This window comes from Abramis brama, assembly GCF_963993115.1.
Source record: "Abramis brama genome assembly, chromosome: 5".
NCBI lineage: Eukaryota > Metazoa > Chordata > Actinopteri > Cypriniformes > Leuciscidae > Abramis > Abramis brama.
Genome location: NC_139967.1, coordinates 17,381,814 through 17,403,965, shown reverse-complemented (window position 1 = coordinate 17,403,965; position 22,152 = coordinate 17,381,814). Strand labels below are relative to the sequence as shown.

The 22,152-nt window shown below is 37.8% G+C and overlaps 1 protein-coding gene across 1 annotated transcript in view; it reads left to right on the top strand.

Annotated features, from left to right (window-relative positions):
• whrnb (whirlin b) overlaps positions 1-22,152 on the top strand; it is a 53,408-nt gene that overhangs the window by 7,654 nt on the left and 23,602 nt on the right. Inside the window, exons 2-4 of the mRNA XM_084115719.1 lie at positions 8,478-8,696; positions 11,472-11,597; positions 20,554-20,762. Of these exons, the coding sequence (XP_083971845.1) occupies positions 8,478-8,696; positions 11,472-11,597; positions 20,554-20,762 (554 nt within the window). The remainder of the gene's footprint in view (positions 1-8,477; positions 8,697-11,471; positions 11,598-20,553; positions 20,763-22,152) is intronic.

Sequence of the window (22,152 nt, the reverse complement as noted above, 5' to 3'; positions counted from 1 at the left end):
AAAATAGATTTTGTTTAATAATTTTAGTCGCTACATAATTCCCAAACTACAATTTGTGCAATTAATGGAAACTATAATGCAAAATGAAAAGGTGTGTCCAAACGTTTGTCTGGTAGTGTAAATGTAGTTTATTTAATTATTGCTTTCCAAAGTTGTATAATTAAAACTGTGGGTGTTTTATAATAACAGACTGAGATGCATTACTCATCTGTAGCCTCACTGATGAGCTGTTCTGCTTTTTATCTAAAGCTCTATCTAACAGAACAATTTTTCATTGTCTGAAATAAAGCACTGCAACCAGATATACCATTCGACCTCTGTCGTGACACTTGCTGCCTGTTTAAATTTCTTTCTGTTTATGTTTGCTTCACTTTGATCTCTCTCTATTCAAGCCCCAAAAACAGCAATTACCACAGCGAGGACAGCAGTTTCGTACTGATGGGTTGGTAAAGTTGTCTACTATTGTTGCTACCCGCTGGCCTTGACAGATATTAGATCAATCTCGCTGCATGCAGATGTCTGATTCAAGGTATCAGAACGTGTCTCACTGCTGCCCTTGGGAATGACATATACTCCATCTGTACTAAGTGCCTGTCTGTGCATATGCTGCATATGCTGCATTTGCTGCACTGAATCATGTCATTGAATCAACAGTGAAGCACATTTCTTTATGAGATGACGGTTTGCTTGCGAGGATACACAGTAGCCCTGTTTTTATTGGAACTGAATTGAAAAGACTGATTTTAAGGCAAGAACCCATAAGAGAGACCAAGAGCAATTGCAAATGGTGGACAAAGGTAATTCTCCATGCATACTGAAGGTGACAGCAAATTTACATGGTCTCTTATTTACCATATTACCAGTTCTATGTGCTAAACTAGTTTTTTTTATTCTAATTTTTAACCCAATACTTTTTAGAGCAGAAAAAGCTCTCAGGCGTCTACCTGAATGAATATAGAACAGTTTTCATTTCTTTCTAACTAAGGAGGTCTTACAAAGGAGAGGGAGAGGGAGTTATGCATTAGCATTTCCGTTTGTCTCAGTGGTAATTGTTCTGGAAAATTATGTCAGAATATATGGTTTGATGGCTGTCAATTGGGAATTATTGGGAATTTTGTCTATTATTTTTTTAGAGGCCATACCATATTTCTCCAGTGCTGTTGAGTGATGGTGTACTGAACACATCCATAATCATAATTTATATTGATGGTAATAGCTGCTATCAGTGTTTTAATGGAGTGTGCACCTTTTATTTGCTTGTCTTCTCACTGCGTTGTCACAGTTAATGAAACAATAAACAAGCAAATTAAAATATTGGCAACCTAGGTGACTCATATACGCTCTGTGATTCTCAAATCTCTTCTTTTAAAGTACGAGGAGAGTTGGAAATAAATAAATCTCTCTTGTTCCTCAGGCTTCATAGTGAATAACCTTTGTGCTATTAGCTCCTGTTGGGCAGGTTTGTCATGTTTTTTCAGCTGCTAAAAATGAACATACAGTATGTGGTATGCCGCCCCTGTGAACATAACATGATTATATTTATCTCACCCACCTTTGCTGCCTTCAAACTTTTCAAGTGAGATATTTTTGTGCCTCCTTGGAGGCATACGGTCTTCTCTTGACCTTTTACATTCTGGGTCTTGAAATTTGAAAAGTTCTCTGCCTTTCCTTCAACACAATAATAGCTCACCAACCAGATTTACAGAGAATGAGTGACATATGAAGTAGTGAGTGCTTGGCAAATGAGAACAGAAATTAATCTGAGAGGAAAGAATTGCTCTTTTAATGGCAGGTTTAGTGCTTCAATGTCCCTAAATATCTTTATATAAGACATTTAGTTCCATCAGAGCGTTTTAGTGATAAACTAATCTGACAGAAGGATGGGTGAAAAGTATGTTCAAAAAGTTCCTCATGTTAAAGAGTGAAGGTTGTCTTTTCTTGACATTTTTCAATGTTGTGCTTCAGACCTAGTTTTTTACTGTTTAATGGTGTTTCTAGGTCTGATGTCTTCAGGGGGTAGTGCACATATTGCAAAGCTTTCACGGACTGTTCTGAAACTGTCCACGGATCCCTGTGGTTTAGGACACTGAAACTGCGATAGAAAATACTGTGCTTAATTATTAATCCCCTGTAAAACTGAATTACAGTGCTGTTTATACCCTGGTTTGGTTCCAACTGGACCGCAAGGCATAATGGCAACGGTAACATCATTTTATGGTTTCTACAGATTAAAGTGAGCAGCGTGTCAGAACAACAGAGTTGTACACCACAAGTGTACAGTGTTTTTGTGAGTGAATGCAGCACAATCGCATGGACAACTTTAAAGGCAATTTTCTCAATATGTCGATTTTTTTGCACCCTCAGATTCCAGATTTTCAATAGTTGTATCTCGGCCAAATATTGTCCTATCCTAACAAACCATACATCGATGGAAATCTTATTTATTCAGCTTTCAGATTATGTATAAATCTCAATTTCCAAAAATCTAAGCGCCAAACACGCTTCGTTCAAGCACTTTCTGTTCTGTGCGCATTGCTTCTCTTTCCCGCTCAAGCGCTACAAGAGCTGCAGATGAACAGTAGCAGAAACACAGTGAGCAGCAAAACAGATTGATATTTTTGCTAAAACATTGCAGAAAAAATACAAATGTTTATTTTTATGTCATACACATATGACTCAGACTGTACAAATAAACACGTTTTTTTGGCAAGAAATGTTTTCATCTTCACCAAGCATTATTAATCAGCATGTTAAGATCATTTCATAATAAACAATGTTATTATGGGGGAAATTATTTGTAGATGGCAAGGAAAGATAACTAAAATTTAACTGAAATTATTAGTTAACTTTGTTTTCATGATGAGGGTGTTTTGATTATTATGTACATTTTTTTTTTTTTTTTTTGTAGATGCTTATTTTAAGAAAAATATAAAAATGGTCCAGACTCCAAAAGGAAAACCCTGAACCCTCATACAGTATCTTTTCTGTCACGATCCTCCCGCTGCGAAGGAAATAGACCGGACCTCTTGAAACTTTAATTGAATACCCCTGCAGTAACTTCATATCATCATGATTTTCTTTAAATGTATGCAACCTTCAGAGATTTTGTAAAAAAAAATAAAAAAAATAAAAACCTTCCTCCCTTCATATAAATATGTCCTCTGTGTTTGTGGACTTTTGTTTTACTTCATTTTTTCCGTCCCATGTTCCTTTTTGTAGTCATTTTGTAGTTTTTTCACTTGATTGTCTTCCCCAGGCATGTTTTGTTAACTCATTGTCTTGTTAAGCTTGTTTAGCCCTGTGTATACAGTATAATAGCCCTTGTGTTTCTCCCGTTGCTTTGTCAGTTGTTGAATGTAATGGTTGCCATTCTTCTCATGGTTATGTTCCTTTGGTCCTTGCGTTCATTGTTATTTGTTTACTTTGATACGTTTTTTTTTTTTTTTAAACGTGCATTTAGGTCCTTGACTCTGCCTGCTTTATCCTGCTCCCCACACATAACAACATGAAAACTGCCATTTTTGGCTGGAAATTTTGAGCCAGTCTTCTGAACCATAAATTGCATGTGACTAATAGTGCCCTTCATGTAAGGTTGGAAATATTGTAATTACGAGTTCTGAGCACATGAATGGCTTATCACTCGTCTTTGCCCATGTGCATGCGTAACCGTTTTCACAGGTTCACGTTTTTGAAATTTGCATAATTGTAGGCTAATCGTTTCAAAACCCATTTTCAAAAACTTATTTCAAAGTTTGTGTTTCTCAGGCAACCAAAACGCCTTTGTTGTGTAAATGACTGGCCAGAAAGAACAAAAAGTTTTCTGTTTTCAGATGAAACCGGTGTCGTGTAAACGCCCCTAAATTAATAACCAATGATTTTTACAACGGAAATGAATCAATGCTGAACTTACTTAAACTGGACAATGACTTTCTTCTAGATCTGCTGTACAGCTAAAACAATCTTTGGTGCATTCATTTCCTGTTATCACTGTAAAGCTGCTTTGAAACAATCTATAATGTAAAAAGCGCTATATAAATAAAGGTGACTTGACTTGACTTTCATGGTTTGCTCTATGTTACACAAATATTTAGTTTTAATACCATGTAGCCAAATAAGTTATAAAAATGTATGATTTTGAATTCGTATGTAGATATTTGGATTTATTGTTCAGAATGTACATATTCTTTTTTCAAGGCTTTTTCCAAAGTTATGTTTCCGACTTCAGTGACATGTCGTAATAACATATGCCCAAGACCTGCACAGTCCCAAACCTTTTACTAGTGACATTTACATTTACATTTAGTCATTTAGCAGACGCTTTTATCCAAAGCGACTTACAAGTTAGGACTAGATTAAGCGAGTCATCATGAAGAGGCAAAAAACAAAAGCAACGCAAGAAGTGCTCAAGATACGAAGTTCAGGCATTATTCAGAGTAGCATAAGCCCAATAAGTGAGGTTTTAGAGGGAAAGTTTTTTTTTATTTTTTTTATTTTTTTTATGAGGTTAAGTGCTCACGGAAGAGATGGGTTTTCAGCTGTCTTTTGAAGGTTGTCAGGGATTCTGTATTCCGGATGAGGGTGGGGAGAGCGTTCCACCAGCATGGAACTGTGAATGAGTGAATAGTGACTATCCTGAACTGTGAATGAAAGGTGGCAGACTGAGAAAAATATAAATGCAATTCATGTGTATACGTATTACATTTACCCCCGGTTTCACAAACAAGGCTTAAGCCTATTTACAGACTAAAAAAACGGCATGTCTGAGCTTATTTAACTGAAAGCAACTTGCACTGACATATCTTAATATGTCACTGACATAGTTTTTTTTTTTTCTAAAGCACGTTTATAAAAGCTACTTAAATGTCCTAATTGAACTAAGGTCTAATCCTGGCTTAAACTAAGCCCTGTCTGATTATTATTAATGTTTAAAAAAAATGTCAGGATTCTTTGATGAATAGGAAGTTCAAAGGAGATTTATCTGGAAAAAAAAGAAGCTTTTGTAACATTATAAATGTCTTTACTGTCACTTTTGATTCATTTAATGCATCCTTGCTGAATAAAAGTAGGCTATTACTTTCTTTAATTTCTTTCAATTGTAGTGTATAATGTTACAAAAGCTTATTCAGATAAATGCTATTGTTTTGAACTATGGTTTGTGTGTAATGTGACTTTTTTTGTATGACCTTAAAATTCGTTTTAGAATTAAATTGTACATAAATAGGTTAAGCAAAACAAATGTGTTTATGTCTGAGATCCTTTTAAACACATACAAACCTGAAATGACATACTGTGTGATACAGTACAAAATTTTTGAGTGTCCCTTATTTTCCTGTAAATAACCACAATTGTCCCGTATTTTTCTTTTCTGAAGTTGGTAACCCTATATACAGCATCTACCAGGAGGGGCAAACATGGCTATGCTAACTTGCCAAACCTTGTCCATTTTGGTTGTAAACTCATCACCATAATTTTAAAATCCTTTTACTGTCAGTTTTTAATGTTTGCGACCATGGAAGCAGATTTGTATTGCTTAGAATGAGTAAGCAGACCTGTCTATGTTAAAAGCGGTGAGGTCATTGTCTAATCATCGCCGGCTGTGTCACCACTCGTTATATCCAGGTCACCACAGGTCTCAGTTGGTATCTGTTCGGGTGGCTGGAAAGGAGCGTGGAATAGGATTGTTATACATTCTTATCAGAAGAAGGCTGCGTCTGCTGAGGCTCAGCACAGAAATGTCAGATGTGTCCTCTACCTTTGTGATAAAGAGACACTGGCTTTTGGTTTATTCACTAAAGCCCTGTCAGACATTTTTGTTCTCACTCTCCCTCTCCTATCTGCCTACATCTCTCTGTTTCTCACCTTTTGTGTTTGTTACTCTTTTGCTGAAGTTTGAAGAATTAGCTCAGACTGGTATGTTGGCTCTGGGAAGCTGTAGGCCCCAATATACACTCGCTTAGGGGTAAAAAGGAGTTGTTGAATCGTGTGTTTTTTTCAGGATTCTTTTATGAACAGAAAGTTCAAAAATATTTAGTCATCTTATAGATGACAAAATATAGTCATCTTGATAATTATATGCAGTCATGCAAATGCAGCTCTAATCTACTTGAATGGGTAAGACTAAAATTTTCACAATTGTTTATTAAGATCATATTCCAATAACATGTTTTAAATCAGGAATAAAATCAGACACAACTTGGTATTGTATAGCGTGCTGCTTTAGCTCAAATCACTCAAAGGTTGATTCATCTAATGTTCATGCATGTTCTAGAGTAAACAAACAGGTGATTGGCTCTTTTAGCTGTAAGGCGGGAATTCCATTCCCATAGTCGCTATATTGAGCTGTGTTTTGCTCTTTTAAGCTCTAAGTCGGGACCACAGCTGCCATTTTTAGTGCTACCATTTCTCTCATTTAAAGTATCCTCCCTGTATAATGTTTCTGGTATGGTTAACTAGTTTGAAGTTTGATGAAATGATAAATCTGTGGGACATCTGAAAAACCTGTTATTTTAGAAAATACATTATGAACCCTCTTACTCTTTCTCAAGATAGAATAATGTGACTCATCCGCTGTACTGTACATCCACACAGCACTGAGTCTCTCTCTTATTCTGCCTCTCTTACTCAATGGCTCTAAACTCCCCACATTCTGCCTGTTATGTAAGAGATCTGCTCGGTAGCTCTGGTAGCTGTCCGTGTTGTTGTTTTAGCACACTGAGGTGTTATGTAGCTGACCACATTTGGTCAAGTGCTCCATTCAGAGGCTGCAGATGAAACGCTCCACACGGATTTACAGGTTTGGTGCTTGTATTTTTAGCCCCCTGCTAAAAATACGTGTTTTGCTCAAAAGTGTTTGTGTGAGCGGTTTTAAACCAGGGCACACATGCCATTGTTCATAATTCATGCAGCAGCGGTTAGAAAATGCAACACTGAATGTGTTGTTCCGCTCCAATTAAACATTTATGTTAATCTATGTAGATCCAGGTGCTTCTCTGTGAGCGAGCCAGAGGGATTTCATTCACTAGCATGGCTCTGTCTGCTCCTACATTTATGCCAATTAATGCTTTTTGTCTAGATTTTGAGAAGCCTTCTGTAGATCGAAATGTTCTGCAGATGTCTGTATTTATTATAGGCTAAATGTCCTTACTTGTAATCTTTGTAGTTTATATACAGATGTTATACTTCTGGATCATTTGATGTCAGTGTCACCGAGCCTGAGGAACAAACTCCAAAGAGAATCAGTTGCTATTGTTCATGTTCTGTCTGTAGCACTGACTCCAGCAAGCCTGCCTCTCAATGCCTGTATTTCTCTTTATTCTCCTTTTTCTTCTCTGTCTGCTTTGAGAAAGCACAAAAACAAAGTGATATCTGTATCTGCAGTCGCACTGATTTTTTTTTTAACTCCCCACCCCAATGAGACATCCAGCTCTGTCCCTATAAAGCATATTAAATGTCAAAGATGGATGTCTGTGGACATTTTCATAGATGAGAGCAGTTCAGGGAGGTGGTGGGACTGATTTACATGGCTGGAGCCAACCCACAAGAGACCTGCACTAGAGTCTGTGAGATCTTTTTTTGGACTTGTTTGGCTCGTACATGCCATGAATGGAGAATTAACTCTCCAGCAGGTCAAATCACTATGGAGTCTTTAGGAGAAGAATATTACAGCTGAGATATAACCCAGCTTTTGTTTTAAAGCTGCAGTGTGTAATTTCGGCTCGTAATGTAAGCGTTTATCAATGGGTCATTTCATTTTCATTGATCGGCCACTATGACTGAATATTGGTAAAGTGTTTACAATTTTCAATGAACCCAATCTATGAATGACTTTCATATTTTAGTTTTATTATATTTATTTGTGTATTTATATTTTTATTTTATTATATTTCAAATTATTAATTAAAATCTATCTATTTTGTTCTGTTTTGGTTTCGTTTTCATTCTATTCCTGATTGTCAGCGTTCCCTGTCATTATTACTGTAGTTACCTTGGTTGCTGATTTGAGTTCCACACCTGTTCACTGTTACGTTGATTATTGCATTTATTAACCCTTGGTTTTCTCAGTTCGGTGTTCTCTATTGTTTTGTGTTATTAAAAAGACTTTTGGAATTCATTCTGATTTGTGCATCTTCATCTACATGTGACAGATACTGAAAAAGTCTGTTAAAATTCTATACTATTTTATCTAAATAAATAAAAATCTATCATTATAATTATAATGTAGGCTATGTAAAATGGATAGCCTATACAATGTTATTACATTATTATTGTTTTTAAAGATGAGCTTTAAGTGATTGTTAGATGACACTGGCAAAGGTAATCTAATTTTTTTTTTAAATGAATTAAAAATCTCTAATATTGTGCATTCCTATTAATGACTAATTTGGAGGCAGGACTAACAATTTATTTATTCATATCCTCTTCAGTCCCCTTTTTGTCGCTTCCTTTATTGTCCTCATCTATCGGTTTTCTGTTCACAGGTGTTGAAAGGTTCTAAGAAGCTCTCCATGTCAGTCTGTTCTATGGGACGGATCCCAGGTGGTTATGTTACCAATCACGTGTACACATGGGTGGACCCTCAGGGCCGCAGTGTGTCCCCGCCCCCAGACCTGGTGGACCAGCGTGGCTCAGGAGGAAGACACTCGGACATCCAGCAACTTGGACACTCACACATACGCCACGAGGATGCTGAGAAGAAGGTGAGTTTAAAGAGAGTTTATGATGACAGATTAATTGGAACTTAAGGCAATTTAAAATTCAAGAGCGAAGTTGTAAGTGTTAAACATCTGCGGCTTTTCCCTCTACGTTTTATTCTGCTCAGTTTATTCATATTAGAAATGACAGCTCTAACAAGTGTAGAAATGAGTATAATGCTCCAGTGATTCCTCTCTGCTAACTGCAAACCAGCTCTGCAGGATTTTTCTCTATAGGTGCATTAACACACACACACACACACACGTGCGCGCACACACACATTCATCAACTTTGCTCACTAAGCCCTCTCACACCTTCATCCCAAATTCTGCCTCTTCAGCTAAAAACACCCAAAGGACAGCAGTCACCCATCACAACACTGCCGACAAGGTCCAAAATCGTTGCCACCAGATGCAAGTTACAGTACGAAACACAACGTCTGTCATGACTCAAGTGACTAACAACTTTTATCCTAGTGAAAAATGTATCAGAGGTTTTTATTGCATATCTAAAAGTTTTTTTTCCCCCATAATCCTAAATGTTTTTTTGACCATGTGGCATTATATATGTGAAATACTATATTCTAATAAAAGTATGCATAGATAAATCACAATGTGCCAGATTTTTGTACAGTTTCTGTAAAGAAACAAGATAAAAATAGCTTAATTTTGTACCTTAACAGCCTCTAAAATCAATTGCAAACCTACAAAGCCATTAACTTATACAAAGAGATTTTCACTCATAATAACTGTCTAAACTCCAGACAGTGGTTAATTCAACAACAAAAACTGTTTGTTTCTTGAGATTGAATTATGGATGATTCGAGATTCAAGCCCTAATTACAAGCACTGACAGTGATCTATATGTTTTGGATGGAGGCAGTGGAGCATGTTAGCTGCAGTGATTCTTTAGCGGGAGTCGGTGCTGTTGTGACTTGGCTTTGGGGCTGCTAATAAAGAGTATTTCGGGAACATTTTAGGCCAGACTCACCTGAAATGATCTTTATGTCAGTGTGATTGATATGACCCATCTGAATTATCATCTGGGTTCAGATGAACTAGCCAAATCCATTACCCATTTATCACACTACGTGTAATGCATGAGGTATAAATAAGGATGTTTGTTTACTAATCTAATCCCGTTTATAATATATGTACTGTATGTTTAATAATATATGTAGCACTGTCTGCAGAGCTGGCCTTTAATGCCATGAGAGACACTATGAATTCAAACTAGAACCTTCCAGTAAGCAGTCCATTAGGCTACATCAGACACATATATAATGGCAGAGAAGGTCAGAAACTGGCTGCTTCATATGAAACCTTTCATTTTGCTACAGATTCACAAAGAATCTACCCTCATAGTTAGTCTGAATAAAGCTGAGGACAATTATATCTGGATTTTGTGAATATGTTGATTGTTTTAGTGCTAAACGATGCAAGACAAATGAGAACTAATAAAACATAATCACCACGCAGATCAAACCTGCAGTCAAGTTCACAGAGAGGTAATAAACAAAGCTTTATTTGATTTGTTGATAATTGTTCATTGGGGTTTGGATGCCGCAGTGGTTGGTTGTGCTGAATCCCAGACTTGAATCTTATTGGTATTTCATTCAGCTCGAACATCACTAGAATTCTGATGGGTTGGTGAGTCAGTTTATAGTCCTCTTCAATGCCTCAGCATTTACCTTTAGTAATGGGGCATCCATAATGGGCAAAATGAATTGTGCAGTCACATTCTCAACTCAAGGGTAAATATCCCACCCACTACCTTAATAATCCACTGTGTCCTATGTGTCTGTTTAAAGCGCTAGATACCTGCTGCTTGGGGGTAATGGTGTGGCTAATTTCAGTGTGGTCTTTCATTTCTTTCAATATATGTGCAATATAGTCACTGTATGGGTGTTTCTTAATTTTTAGACACTTCATGTCCCAGATTTGAACTTTTCTTTTTGTTTTATGAAGGTCACATTAAGCTTCTATAACTTTGTCAAATTATGTAAAATGTGTGAGTATATTATTTAATTGTATCTATTTATTAAGGTGCCAACTATAAAATGAGTTGGCTGTTTTATTTCATAAATTATGAAAATAAAATGTTCATCACTGTCATTTTGACCAAATAATTCTTGAAGCACAATGCCTCATTTGGGATTGGGACACTGTGGCTATTTTCATTACCTTCAGAATAGTAAATAAGTAAATAAATAAATCACAATTTTCAGTGATGCATCTATATTCACTGTTGGATATTGTTAGTGAACAAAAGTGCCCAAAGTTAAAGAAACACCCATATTTGTGTCCAATTACACTAGATTACAGATGGGAAAAAAATATACATACATACAGAATAAATATAATACACTTTTGTTAATGCAGCCACAGTATAGCCACAATGAAAGTGTGCAAGTTTGCGGAGTTTGGAATCTGAAATAAATCTGTTTATTTATAAATAACAATTTGTAGCTGTGATTTAAGCATTGAATCCAACAGAAACTCCAGCATTATCTGTAAGTTTTGAAATGTTTATGACAGACATCACTGCTGTTTTTCACCTCATTTGTATAAAGTTGAACTTTTTGACAGTCTCAACCCTTTCTCCGCTGTAAATTTCGCAATATCCCGTGGGAGCCATAGTGCTCGGCTCCTGTGGAGAATGAATTGGACATGTGTGGTTAGATTGCTTTAGGAGCTTTGCAATTGTGAGGACTTGTTAGTGTATGCATAAACAAGTGAAATGAACAAAATAATATATGTGTGTGTGTGTGTGCTCCCCAGGTGAACATCTCACTGGATGACGGGCGATCTTTGGGTCTGATGATCCGTGGGGGTGCTGAGTATTCTCTGGGCATCTATATCACTGGAGTGGACCGAGGGTCTGCTGCAGAGTACAGTGGACTAAAGGTAAATTGTCCCGAGTCACAATTTGAGAACTTGGCTTTGCAAATCTTAGACTATTTTAGAGCCCACTTTGGCTTTATCGCAATCCTTTGTCCCTTGACTCGGACGTGAGCTGAGTCCTTTTTTTCAGTCTAAATCACAGCATAGCTTCTCTTTTGGGTGGGAGCAGTGTGCAGTGATTTGTTACTAAGGTTGCGAGGGAATAAAGTGGAAAACAACTCATTTACTGAGTGCAGAATTTACATGCCACCTGACATCTGACAGGAAAGTTAATGTTTGAAACTGCAAGTCATTGTGTTTTGACTGGAAATATTCTTCACCTGCTTGCTTAAAACGAACACATTGTTTCAGACATATTGACATCTGATTTTTAGTTTTTTGAAAAGCTGCTACCAGCCAAAAGTATTGCTCGGGTTCGGCATGTCCGCATTTAGTGTATCTAATTCAATTTGTGGTGTGAGTATATTGGTTGAGGCGGCCCGTGCCAAACTGGAAAATGTGGAAACAAAGCGGCACTAAATCCAAAGCTGGCCTCATAAAAGATTGAACGGGCTCTTAACATTTTGGCACCAGTACATGGACAGAAAGATGAAAGATGCTTCTTATTTCTCCAGTCAGCTGGAGAATGGGCCGGCCAGGCTTTTTGGAAAATATGAAATGCCTGAGTCTTCATCATAGCATCAGTTTTGCTTTAATCTGTTGAGATTAATTGTTTTGCTCATAATGTTGTGTTTTTTAATTTTTTTATTTTTTTAGTCCAGACTTCTTGCTCAATCTTTGGCTCTCTTTGTATCCTTATGTGCTTGAGTTATTCAGTGATTGGGCTTCAGCAACTACCTCTGCCTCGGAGACAGATAAATATTTTACGTCACCTTTTTGGTAATGCAGCTCTGTGATTCTGCATGTCCACAACCGTTCATTTGTATTCTCGCTGCTTTGTTTCATGGCAAAAATATTAACAGAAGGGTTTATTTGTAATCGTCTCATGTCAGGGCTGGTGTTTACTTTTGCTGGTGATAATGAGTTAGACATTTCTTATAATTTGGCAGGATAGTGAGACAACATATCATTAAGACTATCTTGTTGAATTTATTCAGCATCAGAATGGTGATATAGTGTATCTGAACAGAAATGACGAGGATCACTAGTCTGAAGATGTAAATGTGAAGGATTTAGACAGTGATGACAGATGGTTAGCCTAGGTAAAACTAGAACATATATAGACCAACAGTGTCAGTGTTGTGTAGGTTAGCATGGCTGTTGGTAACACTTTAGAATAATAGTTTGTCATTAATAGTATGCAGGAACTAATGCAGGAAAAATTAGTAGTATTACACTAACACTTCAGCTACTATGAATAACTAATATGGAAAAAAACTTTACTAATCAGTAAGTAATATCAAATTTAGGACTGAGATAGTTCAATATTAGGTAATCAATAATTACTGATAATTATTAATAATAGGTAATCAATAATAATTAATAATTATTAATAACTATCTATTACCAATTAATTACTGATCATAACACTATTGTGTGTCTGAGACATAATCAGTCATCCTTTTTACTCTGAATATAGTCATGAAATGCATCACTAGATACTCAAGTGTTGCCTAGTCACTCTGCAGGAACTACTAGTGATCTGGACCATTGATTACATATTGATTACCTGTTTACTCACTGGCGGTAGATGCTGCAATTACACCATCTGGCTGCAAAGAGCATCTTTCTCCAATAACGTCCATTCGACAATTACATATATGCTGATATGTTATTATTTTAGACCCCGCCTAGTGGTTTGGGACTGTTATTGTGGTGCCATTGCCCGATCAGGGCTGTCATGACATTTTACGTTTCATTTTCCTTCTGCTCTAGAGCAGGGGTTTTCAAAATGGGGTATGTGGAAGATGGAAAGGAATGCTAAAGGGTCAATTATTTGTTTTTATATTATGTATATATATTTTTTTGTGAGTTATTTTTTTGTGAGTTTATTCAGATCTGCATCCTGAGCACACATGGTAACTATTATATTTTGACTATTAAATATATAATTGCTATTATGACTATTAAATGACTCTTGAAAGGTGAAAACCATTTTGTCTGCTGATATTTTGATCATCTTATAAAAAAGGGCTCTTGCACAACCAAGACATACAAAAACACTTGCACTTATAGCACATGCTATGAATGTCACCGAAATTTCTACCTCCGTACAGCAGCTTTCCCAGAAGTAGCTGGGAGACGGTCCTAATTTTTTCCATTTAATTGCATAATGCAATTATCGGCCCCAACAATTATGAGTCTTTCCTTGAGGTGGATTTGAACCTTAATGTATTGCAAGAACACATAAATCTCCCACTGAGCTCAACAGTGTTCTGTGTGGTGCACAACTGTTGATGTTCTGCTCTAATGGAAAGAGGTGGTTGAGATCAGGAGATGAAAGATTGACTGCTTATTTTTTGGAGAGGCTTTTCATTTTGCTTTCTCTATAATTGTTTGGGTTTTAGTGAAAGTGTGCTTCTTCATTTGTACCTCTCATCAGTGGACCAGAGGTTCCACTCCACAATGAACCCCTCTAAACCCCAGTCTCCTCTTCAATAAGAAATAAATAAAAAACTCTCTTTCTTATAGCTGGTAGAAGCAGAACTAAATAAGCCCGGAGATGAAAGGACTCTAGACACACTTACCATGAATGAAGTGCTTGATTAAAGTTTAAAGGAACACTCCACCCATTTGCATTAAGCTTTGCAATGTTAGAAACCCAGTCATACTATTGAATGGTCGTGCAACATTTTCTCATTTTCCCCTGAGACGAGAGAAATCTGTATTTACCTCTTTACACTTCCTCCTACAATGACGCAAAAATCGTCATTTTGCGTCATTGTCAGAGGAAGTGTAAGAGGGGGGGATTTCTGTTAAGACTACAAGCACTAGTTCCCACCCTTTCAAACCCGCCCATAGGGGGTTGGACCTAATGCGCTAACAGACCTATCACAGATCAGTGCGTTTGATTTCACCGGCAGAAACCTGCATGTCCGGCCGTCGAGATAGTCCAAAATGTCCGGGATTCGGCTTTGCTTTCTACGGTCGCCATTCATTGTACATGCACACCTTTTGTTTCAATCTAACTGAATTCATTCCAATTGGTGAATCTGAATGTAGTGTTTACATGAACGCTAAACAAGTGATCGGTTGATGTGCGTTTTAACATTGCTAAGAAAATACCCGCTCCTCCGTGAGAGATAGCCCACGAGACCGGTGCGTCTCACAGGCGCCGCTCATCAGTAATCACGCCACTGCTTTTGCGTTATACAGTCGCCATTCATCATGTTTACTGTGGCGAGTAGGACGAGGCTAGGGCCGCGGGAGAAAGACGCGAGGTCGGTGGCGTGATCGGTTGATGTGCGTTTTACCATTGCTAAGAAAATACCCGCTCCTCCGTGAGAGATACGAGACCATTGCCTCACAGGTGTCGGTCATCAGTAATCACGCCACCGGCCTCGCGTCGTTCTCCTGCGGCCCTAGTCTCGTCCTGCTCGCCACAGTAAACACAATGAATGGCGACTGTAGAACGCAAAAGCCGAATCCTGGACATTTTGTGCGATCTCAAAAACCCGGGCAGACTCACGGAGACTAGTTAGCTTTATTGTTTACAACTGCTCTCTAACCGGTAGGCGTGGCTTGGGAGTGGCCTCGTAGAGCAGCGAAGCAAGTGCATTCTGGGAGTTGTTGTCTTTCATCCACATGAGCCAAAAATACATTTTCTGGCTTTTCTCAGTCTAGAAAGCTCCAAATTCAAATAATTTCACATTTCTTCTACATAAATGACCCAATTTAAATACACAATCATCTTTACAGAGGTGGAGTATCCCTTTAAAGAGCTGTGAGAATCAGAGGTAAAGGTTTTGTTGTGTCTTAATCAAAATATTTATTGCGCAAGTAAGAAAAAACAAATGATTACAATTTGAAAATATCTGTTCTATATTTTAATGTATTTTAAAATGTATATTATTCATGTGATGGCAAAACAGCATTTTCAGCATCATTTCTCCAGTCTTCAGTGTCACATGATCCTTCAGAAATCATTCTAATATGCTGATTTGGAGCTTAAGTAACATTTATTTTTATTATCAATGTTGAAAACAATTGTGTGTTTTTTTTGTAGAAATCATGGTACATATTTTTCATGCTTCTATGATGAATTCAATAGAACAGCATTTATTTGAATTAGAATATATTTATTATATGTGTATTTATTTATTATTATTGATACATTTATTCAATTAAAGTATTTCTTCTTTTTTTTATCGTACTGACCCCATTTCTGAAAGATAATGTGTATGTAATATAGTACAAAACAGTCTTCCTCAATGTAGACTGTGGCGAGCAGGACGAGTGGCGTGATTACTGATGAGCGACACCTGCGCAACGCACCGGTCTCGGATCTCTCACGGAGGAGTGGAAGCATAAAAGGAGGAGCGACGACAGTGAAGAACGAGAGAGGCCAGGCCTGGATTTGTGTGAGGAGCTGCTGTCTTCATTTTGTATTGGTTTACTTATTTATTAAAGTTTGTTTGAATGTTTGCCGGTTCCCGCCTCCTTCTTCACATAACAACGAACGTTGTTACATAGACATTTTCCACAAAATTTTGGATCCTCCTGCTAATTTTGTTTTTCTTCTGGCAAAACTATGGCCTTTGAACTCATTCTATAACTGCTTTCTTCTGAACCGCATTTCACTTCAAGCAGCCACCCTCACCCCCAAAAGCCTTTTCTCTGTCAGTTTAACTCAGAGCCACGTAGATTAAACTTCAGCTGCGCTGGAGGTAAAACTGACTGATGGCTCGGCATCTGTCCCATCTGCATAGCTCAACACTGGGCCTAATTAATGTCCGTTCCCCTTGGAGATGAGCTGGGCTCACCTGGATCTGTGGCGGACGTTCGTCAGACACATTTTTCTGTACCTCACTGCTGATGGTGCCCAGTGCATCTGTAGCTGACAGATGGATGTGTGAGGCCCGCACAATGTGTTTTTATATATGAGGAGGGACTAAAGGGACTCTAAAGCCTGTATAATAGCTTTGTTTTTAGTCTTTTATGGTTGTTTCATTTAGATCCACCAGGAGAAAACTGCCAGAGGCAACCGATGATGGAAAAAAAGCTTAAAAAATTGCCTAGTGAGAAGCCTCACAAGAACTTATATCAGTCATGTCTATAGTCCTGCACAGTTATTGCTCCTTAATGTGTTAAAGTGTTCATAAAGTAGAATGAGGCAAGATTAAGCTTGCTTTCTCTGCATGGACACATTTGCTTTAAATAACACATATACTGGCCCCAAAATGTCAGGGGCTGTACAAAACATTTTATCTTACCACTAAGAGTTCTCCTAAATAGCAGTAAAAGTTCTTAGGTAAGAGTTTCCACTTAAAACCTATTCACAAAGCTGCTGAGACCAACTTTTACTAAGGAACAGAGAGAAATCTTGAAAATCAAGCGTAGCGTTAGTTCTGGCAGGTCACGTTAGTCAAGCTTGCATCAGCAGACTCTCAGCTGATCCACGTCTACCTATAGGAATACGACGTCTATTGCAGGATCCATATATAAGCTCCTTCAGTATTTCAACAGCAATCGCGTTACTCAGGAGCTAATTACCCTCCTCCATCCCCAGCTCCTCCTCTCATCAGTCAGGATTTGTCATTCTGATTCCCCTTTGAATCAGACTAAATTCTCGAATTATGTTGTACATCAAAATATTGAATTAATGATATCTGCAATACATTCATGTTGGTTCTGTTCTGTTTACCCTAAGGGGGGTTATTGCTGCTCTCCCTGCTCTTATCCATGCTAGGCTGCATGGATGCGCAGCGAGTTCTTGCCATGAACAGAACCATACCGCCAATCCAAACTATATACTAATTGTCAATCGTATTTGACGATAGTGGTCCTGACGGAAATCAAGCTTTTAATGTTGTTTATATGTCTATTTGGTGTTTTTAATATGCTTTAAGATAAACCATGTGCAAATTCAAAAGTCAACACGACAACACCATTGCTGATTATTTTCTCCTTAAAACTGCAGCAAACCAAAGACAGTCTCAAAAATGCAGTTTTTGGTGTCAATTACAAACCAATTCAAGCCTGATTCAGACCCTGACAATGTTAACAAACAAGAGGATTGTGCATTACAGATTTCATGCACAGACTTTGCAAGCACGGATTTCACAGGATGTTTCAGAATGGTATGTTTTTTTTGTATTTTTCTTATAGATATGATGTTATCCACCATTTAATCATATTTGTCGGAGAACGTCTCGGATTACTTGACGTAACATTGGTTCCCTGAGAGGAGGGAAAGTGATAGGCTAGCTCATGGCTTGAGGAAAATTCTTTGAAATCCTGAAGCCTGATTGAATCGCGCTATTGCATTGCACTAGCCAATGTCGCTTGAACGCTGGCACAGTGGGCTGGCTCAACCGCTATGTAAGCAGTGACTGTGCCTAGCGCCGTGAAATCTCAGAATATTTCGACTAAACAACTACAGTCACCGACTTTCAGGTTTTTACACGGCGATCCACGCAGTGTCTCATTTCCTCCTCTCAGGGCACCAAGGTTACGTCAAGTAACCCGAGACGTTCCCTTTCGAGTCGGTTTCTCGACACTGCGGGATAGCTCACATTTTGGGGAACGTATAAAATCCCCGCCGTGTAAAAACAGCATCATCCCTCAAGTCTACGTGAGTTGATACGGGAAGAAACACACATGTCTCAGCAGGTGAATGTCAATGATACGTGAGCGGACCTGGTATTTTTGTGCAGTTTTAAAAAAAATGTGCTTATAGTTTATTTTTTAAATAAATACCACTTTTATTATTTGATTATTGATTCAGTCTCTAAAAAAGTTGAAAAGTACCCAGAACAGAGCTTAAGCTGCACTTAAGCTGCTTAAGTGTCTAGGTTCATTCTGGTAATGCATATGAACATGTAATGCATGTCTCATTGTGTTATTTTAATGTTTTGCCCTGTCAGCTGTTTAACCACACAGCATATGCTTTTGCACATTTGTGTGCTACATGTTTGATGTTAGTGATTGTCCCCAAAGGATTAATAAAGTATATACAGTAGTTATGTAGAGCAGTAGAGGGCTATTAGAGGAGAGTGGGATGGAGGGACAGCAGAGTGGTAGAGAAAGTGGTGTAATGGTGCAGAGGGTGGAGGAGTAGAATAGAGGGATGCAGGGTGCAGTGGAGCGTTGGAGATTGTGATAAAGGGAAAGAAAGGTTGGTAGAAGAATGCCAGTGGTTTCCCTTCTGGGAATAAATGAATGATCCTTGAGTTCCTGGAGCCCCCCCCATTCTCTCTCCCTCTCTCTCTCTCTCTCTCTCTCTCTCTCTCACACACACACACACACACAGAGTATCGCTTTCTACTCCAGTGAGTTATGGTGCGTTCTAGCTGCTGACTCCACTGCATGAAGAACGTTTGCACCGAGAGGAAGAAACAGACACACATCGATAACTAATTTCTCTTTATTATTTATCCTTTGCTGAGGAGAACAAAAGGAGGAAATTAAGTGGTTTGGACCAGTTATGGAAGACATGTTGGGCAAACAAAAATCATGTTAGTCAATAATTAGAATTATTATTATTTTTACAGTAAAAGGAACAAGACTCTCCAAGGTAATTTTTTCTTCTTATGGAGTAAAATGTCAGAAGAAGACAACCTACTCCCCAGTTTAAACACTGGTTTGCATTCCAGAAACTGTAAATATCCTGGATTTTTCTGCTCTCTCTCTCTCTCTCTCTCTCTCTCTCTTTTTTTTTTACATATGCCTCATGAAAAAAGTAAAAGTCTTAGTTTAGTTGAGTATGCAGCACAGACTTGAAATGCAGGGAATATGCTGTAAATCAACAGACTCCAGAAAAACAAAATTTTCACTAAACAGTTACAGAATTACTGTTTATTGCTTGTTTTATCCCTGAAATGGGATGGAAGGACAGCAGAGTGGTGGAAAAAGTGGTGTAATGTTGCAGAGGGTGGAGGTGTATATATTCTAGCCTACATACACCCAATGTATTCCAGCCTCTCCTGTACAGTATATCAGTGCAGAAGTTTGTCACACTATAAGAAATAGTTCACCTATGCAAATGTTATCATTATTTACATGATTTATTTTTCAAGAATGTTTATTGAGCTTTCCCCCCCATACAACAATAATTTATTGACCATATCTATCAATCTCCAAAAAACTACAAAAATAACAGCAAATAGGTTTGGAAAGATATGATGGAGAGTAAATAATTTCAAGAAAGAATTTCAACTTTTTGGTAAACTAATGAATTTATGAAGTGAGGCATTGTAATGTGAAAAGATTTAGAGCAAGGAAGGTATCTAGAGTTATACCAGCACAGTAAAACAATAGTCATTGATTGTTGTCCCACTGTGCTGAACTGCTCAGAGAGTTTTTCATGAATGATGTTCATTACATTGATTTGCAGAACATCACTAATATTCTGCTATGGCCAAGTAGGTTTAATGATAGCATATTGAGCTCTTTTATCTGTTGCTTGTAACTGAATAATTTCCAGTCAGTGCGTCTTCTCTTTATCTCCATTATCCACGGCCTCACTTCCTCTGTCAGTCGGTTACTGAGGGAATTTGGCAAAGAGACAGATGATATTCATAAATGACTGTCTACCTGCCACATTTTACAACAACAATTGCTATGGCGATACAGATTAAATTATTTCATGTACAAATCATGCTGAAAGGATGGCTTGTTTATCATTTATAAGGCTTAATTGAAATTTCTATGTGTGATTTTGCTCTTTCAAACGTGGTTCCTGTGGTGCGTGGGCTCTGCACTGGTGTGCCAGGCATTGTTGCATTCATTTCATTTATTTCATTTTGTCTCATCTGGAGTGTTAGATCTCTGAAGTCTCTCTCTTTTTCCATCTTTGTAGGTAGGGGATCAGATTCTGGAGGTCAATGGACGTAGTTTCCGGAGCATTTGTCATGATGAGGCCGTGCAGATTTTGAAGAATTCCAGCCACATGCTGATGACCATAAAGGACGTGGGACGGCTGCCTCATGCACGCACTGTGGTGGATGAGACCAAATGGATCCCTAGTGCACAGATTGCTGAGAGCTCGGCCAATAGCAACACCCAGAGGTGAAGCTTCATTATATTTTTTCCAATAGGGAAAAAAATTGTTTTTCTCTTCCATAGCTCATCTTTGGAGCTCAAGAGACTTAATTGAGGTTTCATTTTTGATTCATTTAAAGCTGAAGTACGTCATTTAATATGCCACCAAAATGGAATTGTATCATCAAATGGAATTGCTAACTCAAACCATTGGCTAGTGTTGCTGTGTCGGGCTGTTTGGGCTGAAAAAAAGTGCAGTGCTTTGATAGAGCCACAGAGCCACTCGCTTACTTATAGTATAAACTTTGCCTCAGATGTGTCTCCCGAGATTCCTCAAGAGAGATAAAAACAGATAAAATGAGACAATTGTTGACCTACAGTGAGAGTATACACCTATAAAATTGGATGCCATAGATGGCATAGACCAGATACTGTAATGCAGTTTTGGAGGAATTTTAATAGAAGTGTTTGATTCATATTGTCTCTGATTTTTTAATAAAGTCTAAAATAAAGTCTCTGTAAGAGTGTACAGAGATTGTTGAAAGCTCTTCTGAAACTCTAGAAGAAACGCATGAGAGATTACTAGAGTTTTCTCGGGATTATACCCATTTCCTCCCATGACTTGGATGGAGTCTAACTAGGATGGAGATTTGAGCTAACACCACTTGATGATCTTTTACCTAATGTAATTTAGACAATTATGTGGAAATTATTTAATTTCTTTCCATTACTGTAATAGCTCCACTTTATGCAATATTCAGCTTTCCTCTGAAATTTGGCTGTGGTCTCGCTCCTTTACTAAATTATACTCAGGTCAGTGAGTCCATACAGATTGTTGGATTGAAAGAGGGAATCTAAATATAGCAGTGAGATGATTTTAAAGCTAGATATAGACGCTATTGTTAGATGACATGCCCTAGGCAGTGATGGTTGAAGTTTATGTATGCTAGTGGGATGACAGTAGCACTATGACTCACAGCAGGGATCTCTCAATGCTCTCTCAATGGCCCAAATGGAAATGGGCTGATTGGGATCTCTGGAGGGTGTGCTCATTTCTAAAGTGCTCCCCTGGAAATCTGGCAAGGTGCCTTTTAGTTCCACGCTTCATTAGTCTTGTCTTCTAAAATCTGAGTAAAACTGCATTTTGATCACTGGTGTCCGGATTTTCCTTCGTATCTGCTCATGATAAGGGCACTGCATGATATGAAACTCAAATATTACAATGTATATCCTGTCGGTCATCACAAAATAAACCCATTCATGGTGATCAGTACCTTAATGTGAAGTATCCCACTTGTTATATGACACTTGCCAAATAAATGTAAATTCTTTTACATTAAATATTGATTTGAAATTATTTTATTATCTTACTGGTCATAAAGCTAATACAAATAGTTCATTATAATAGAAAACCAAC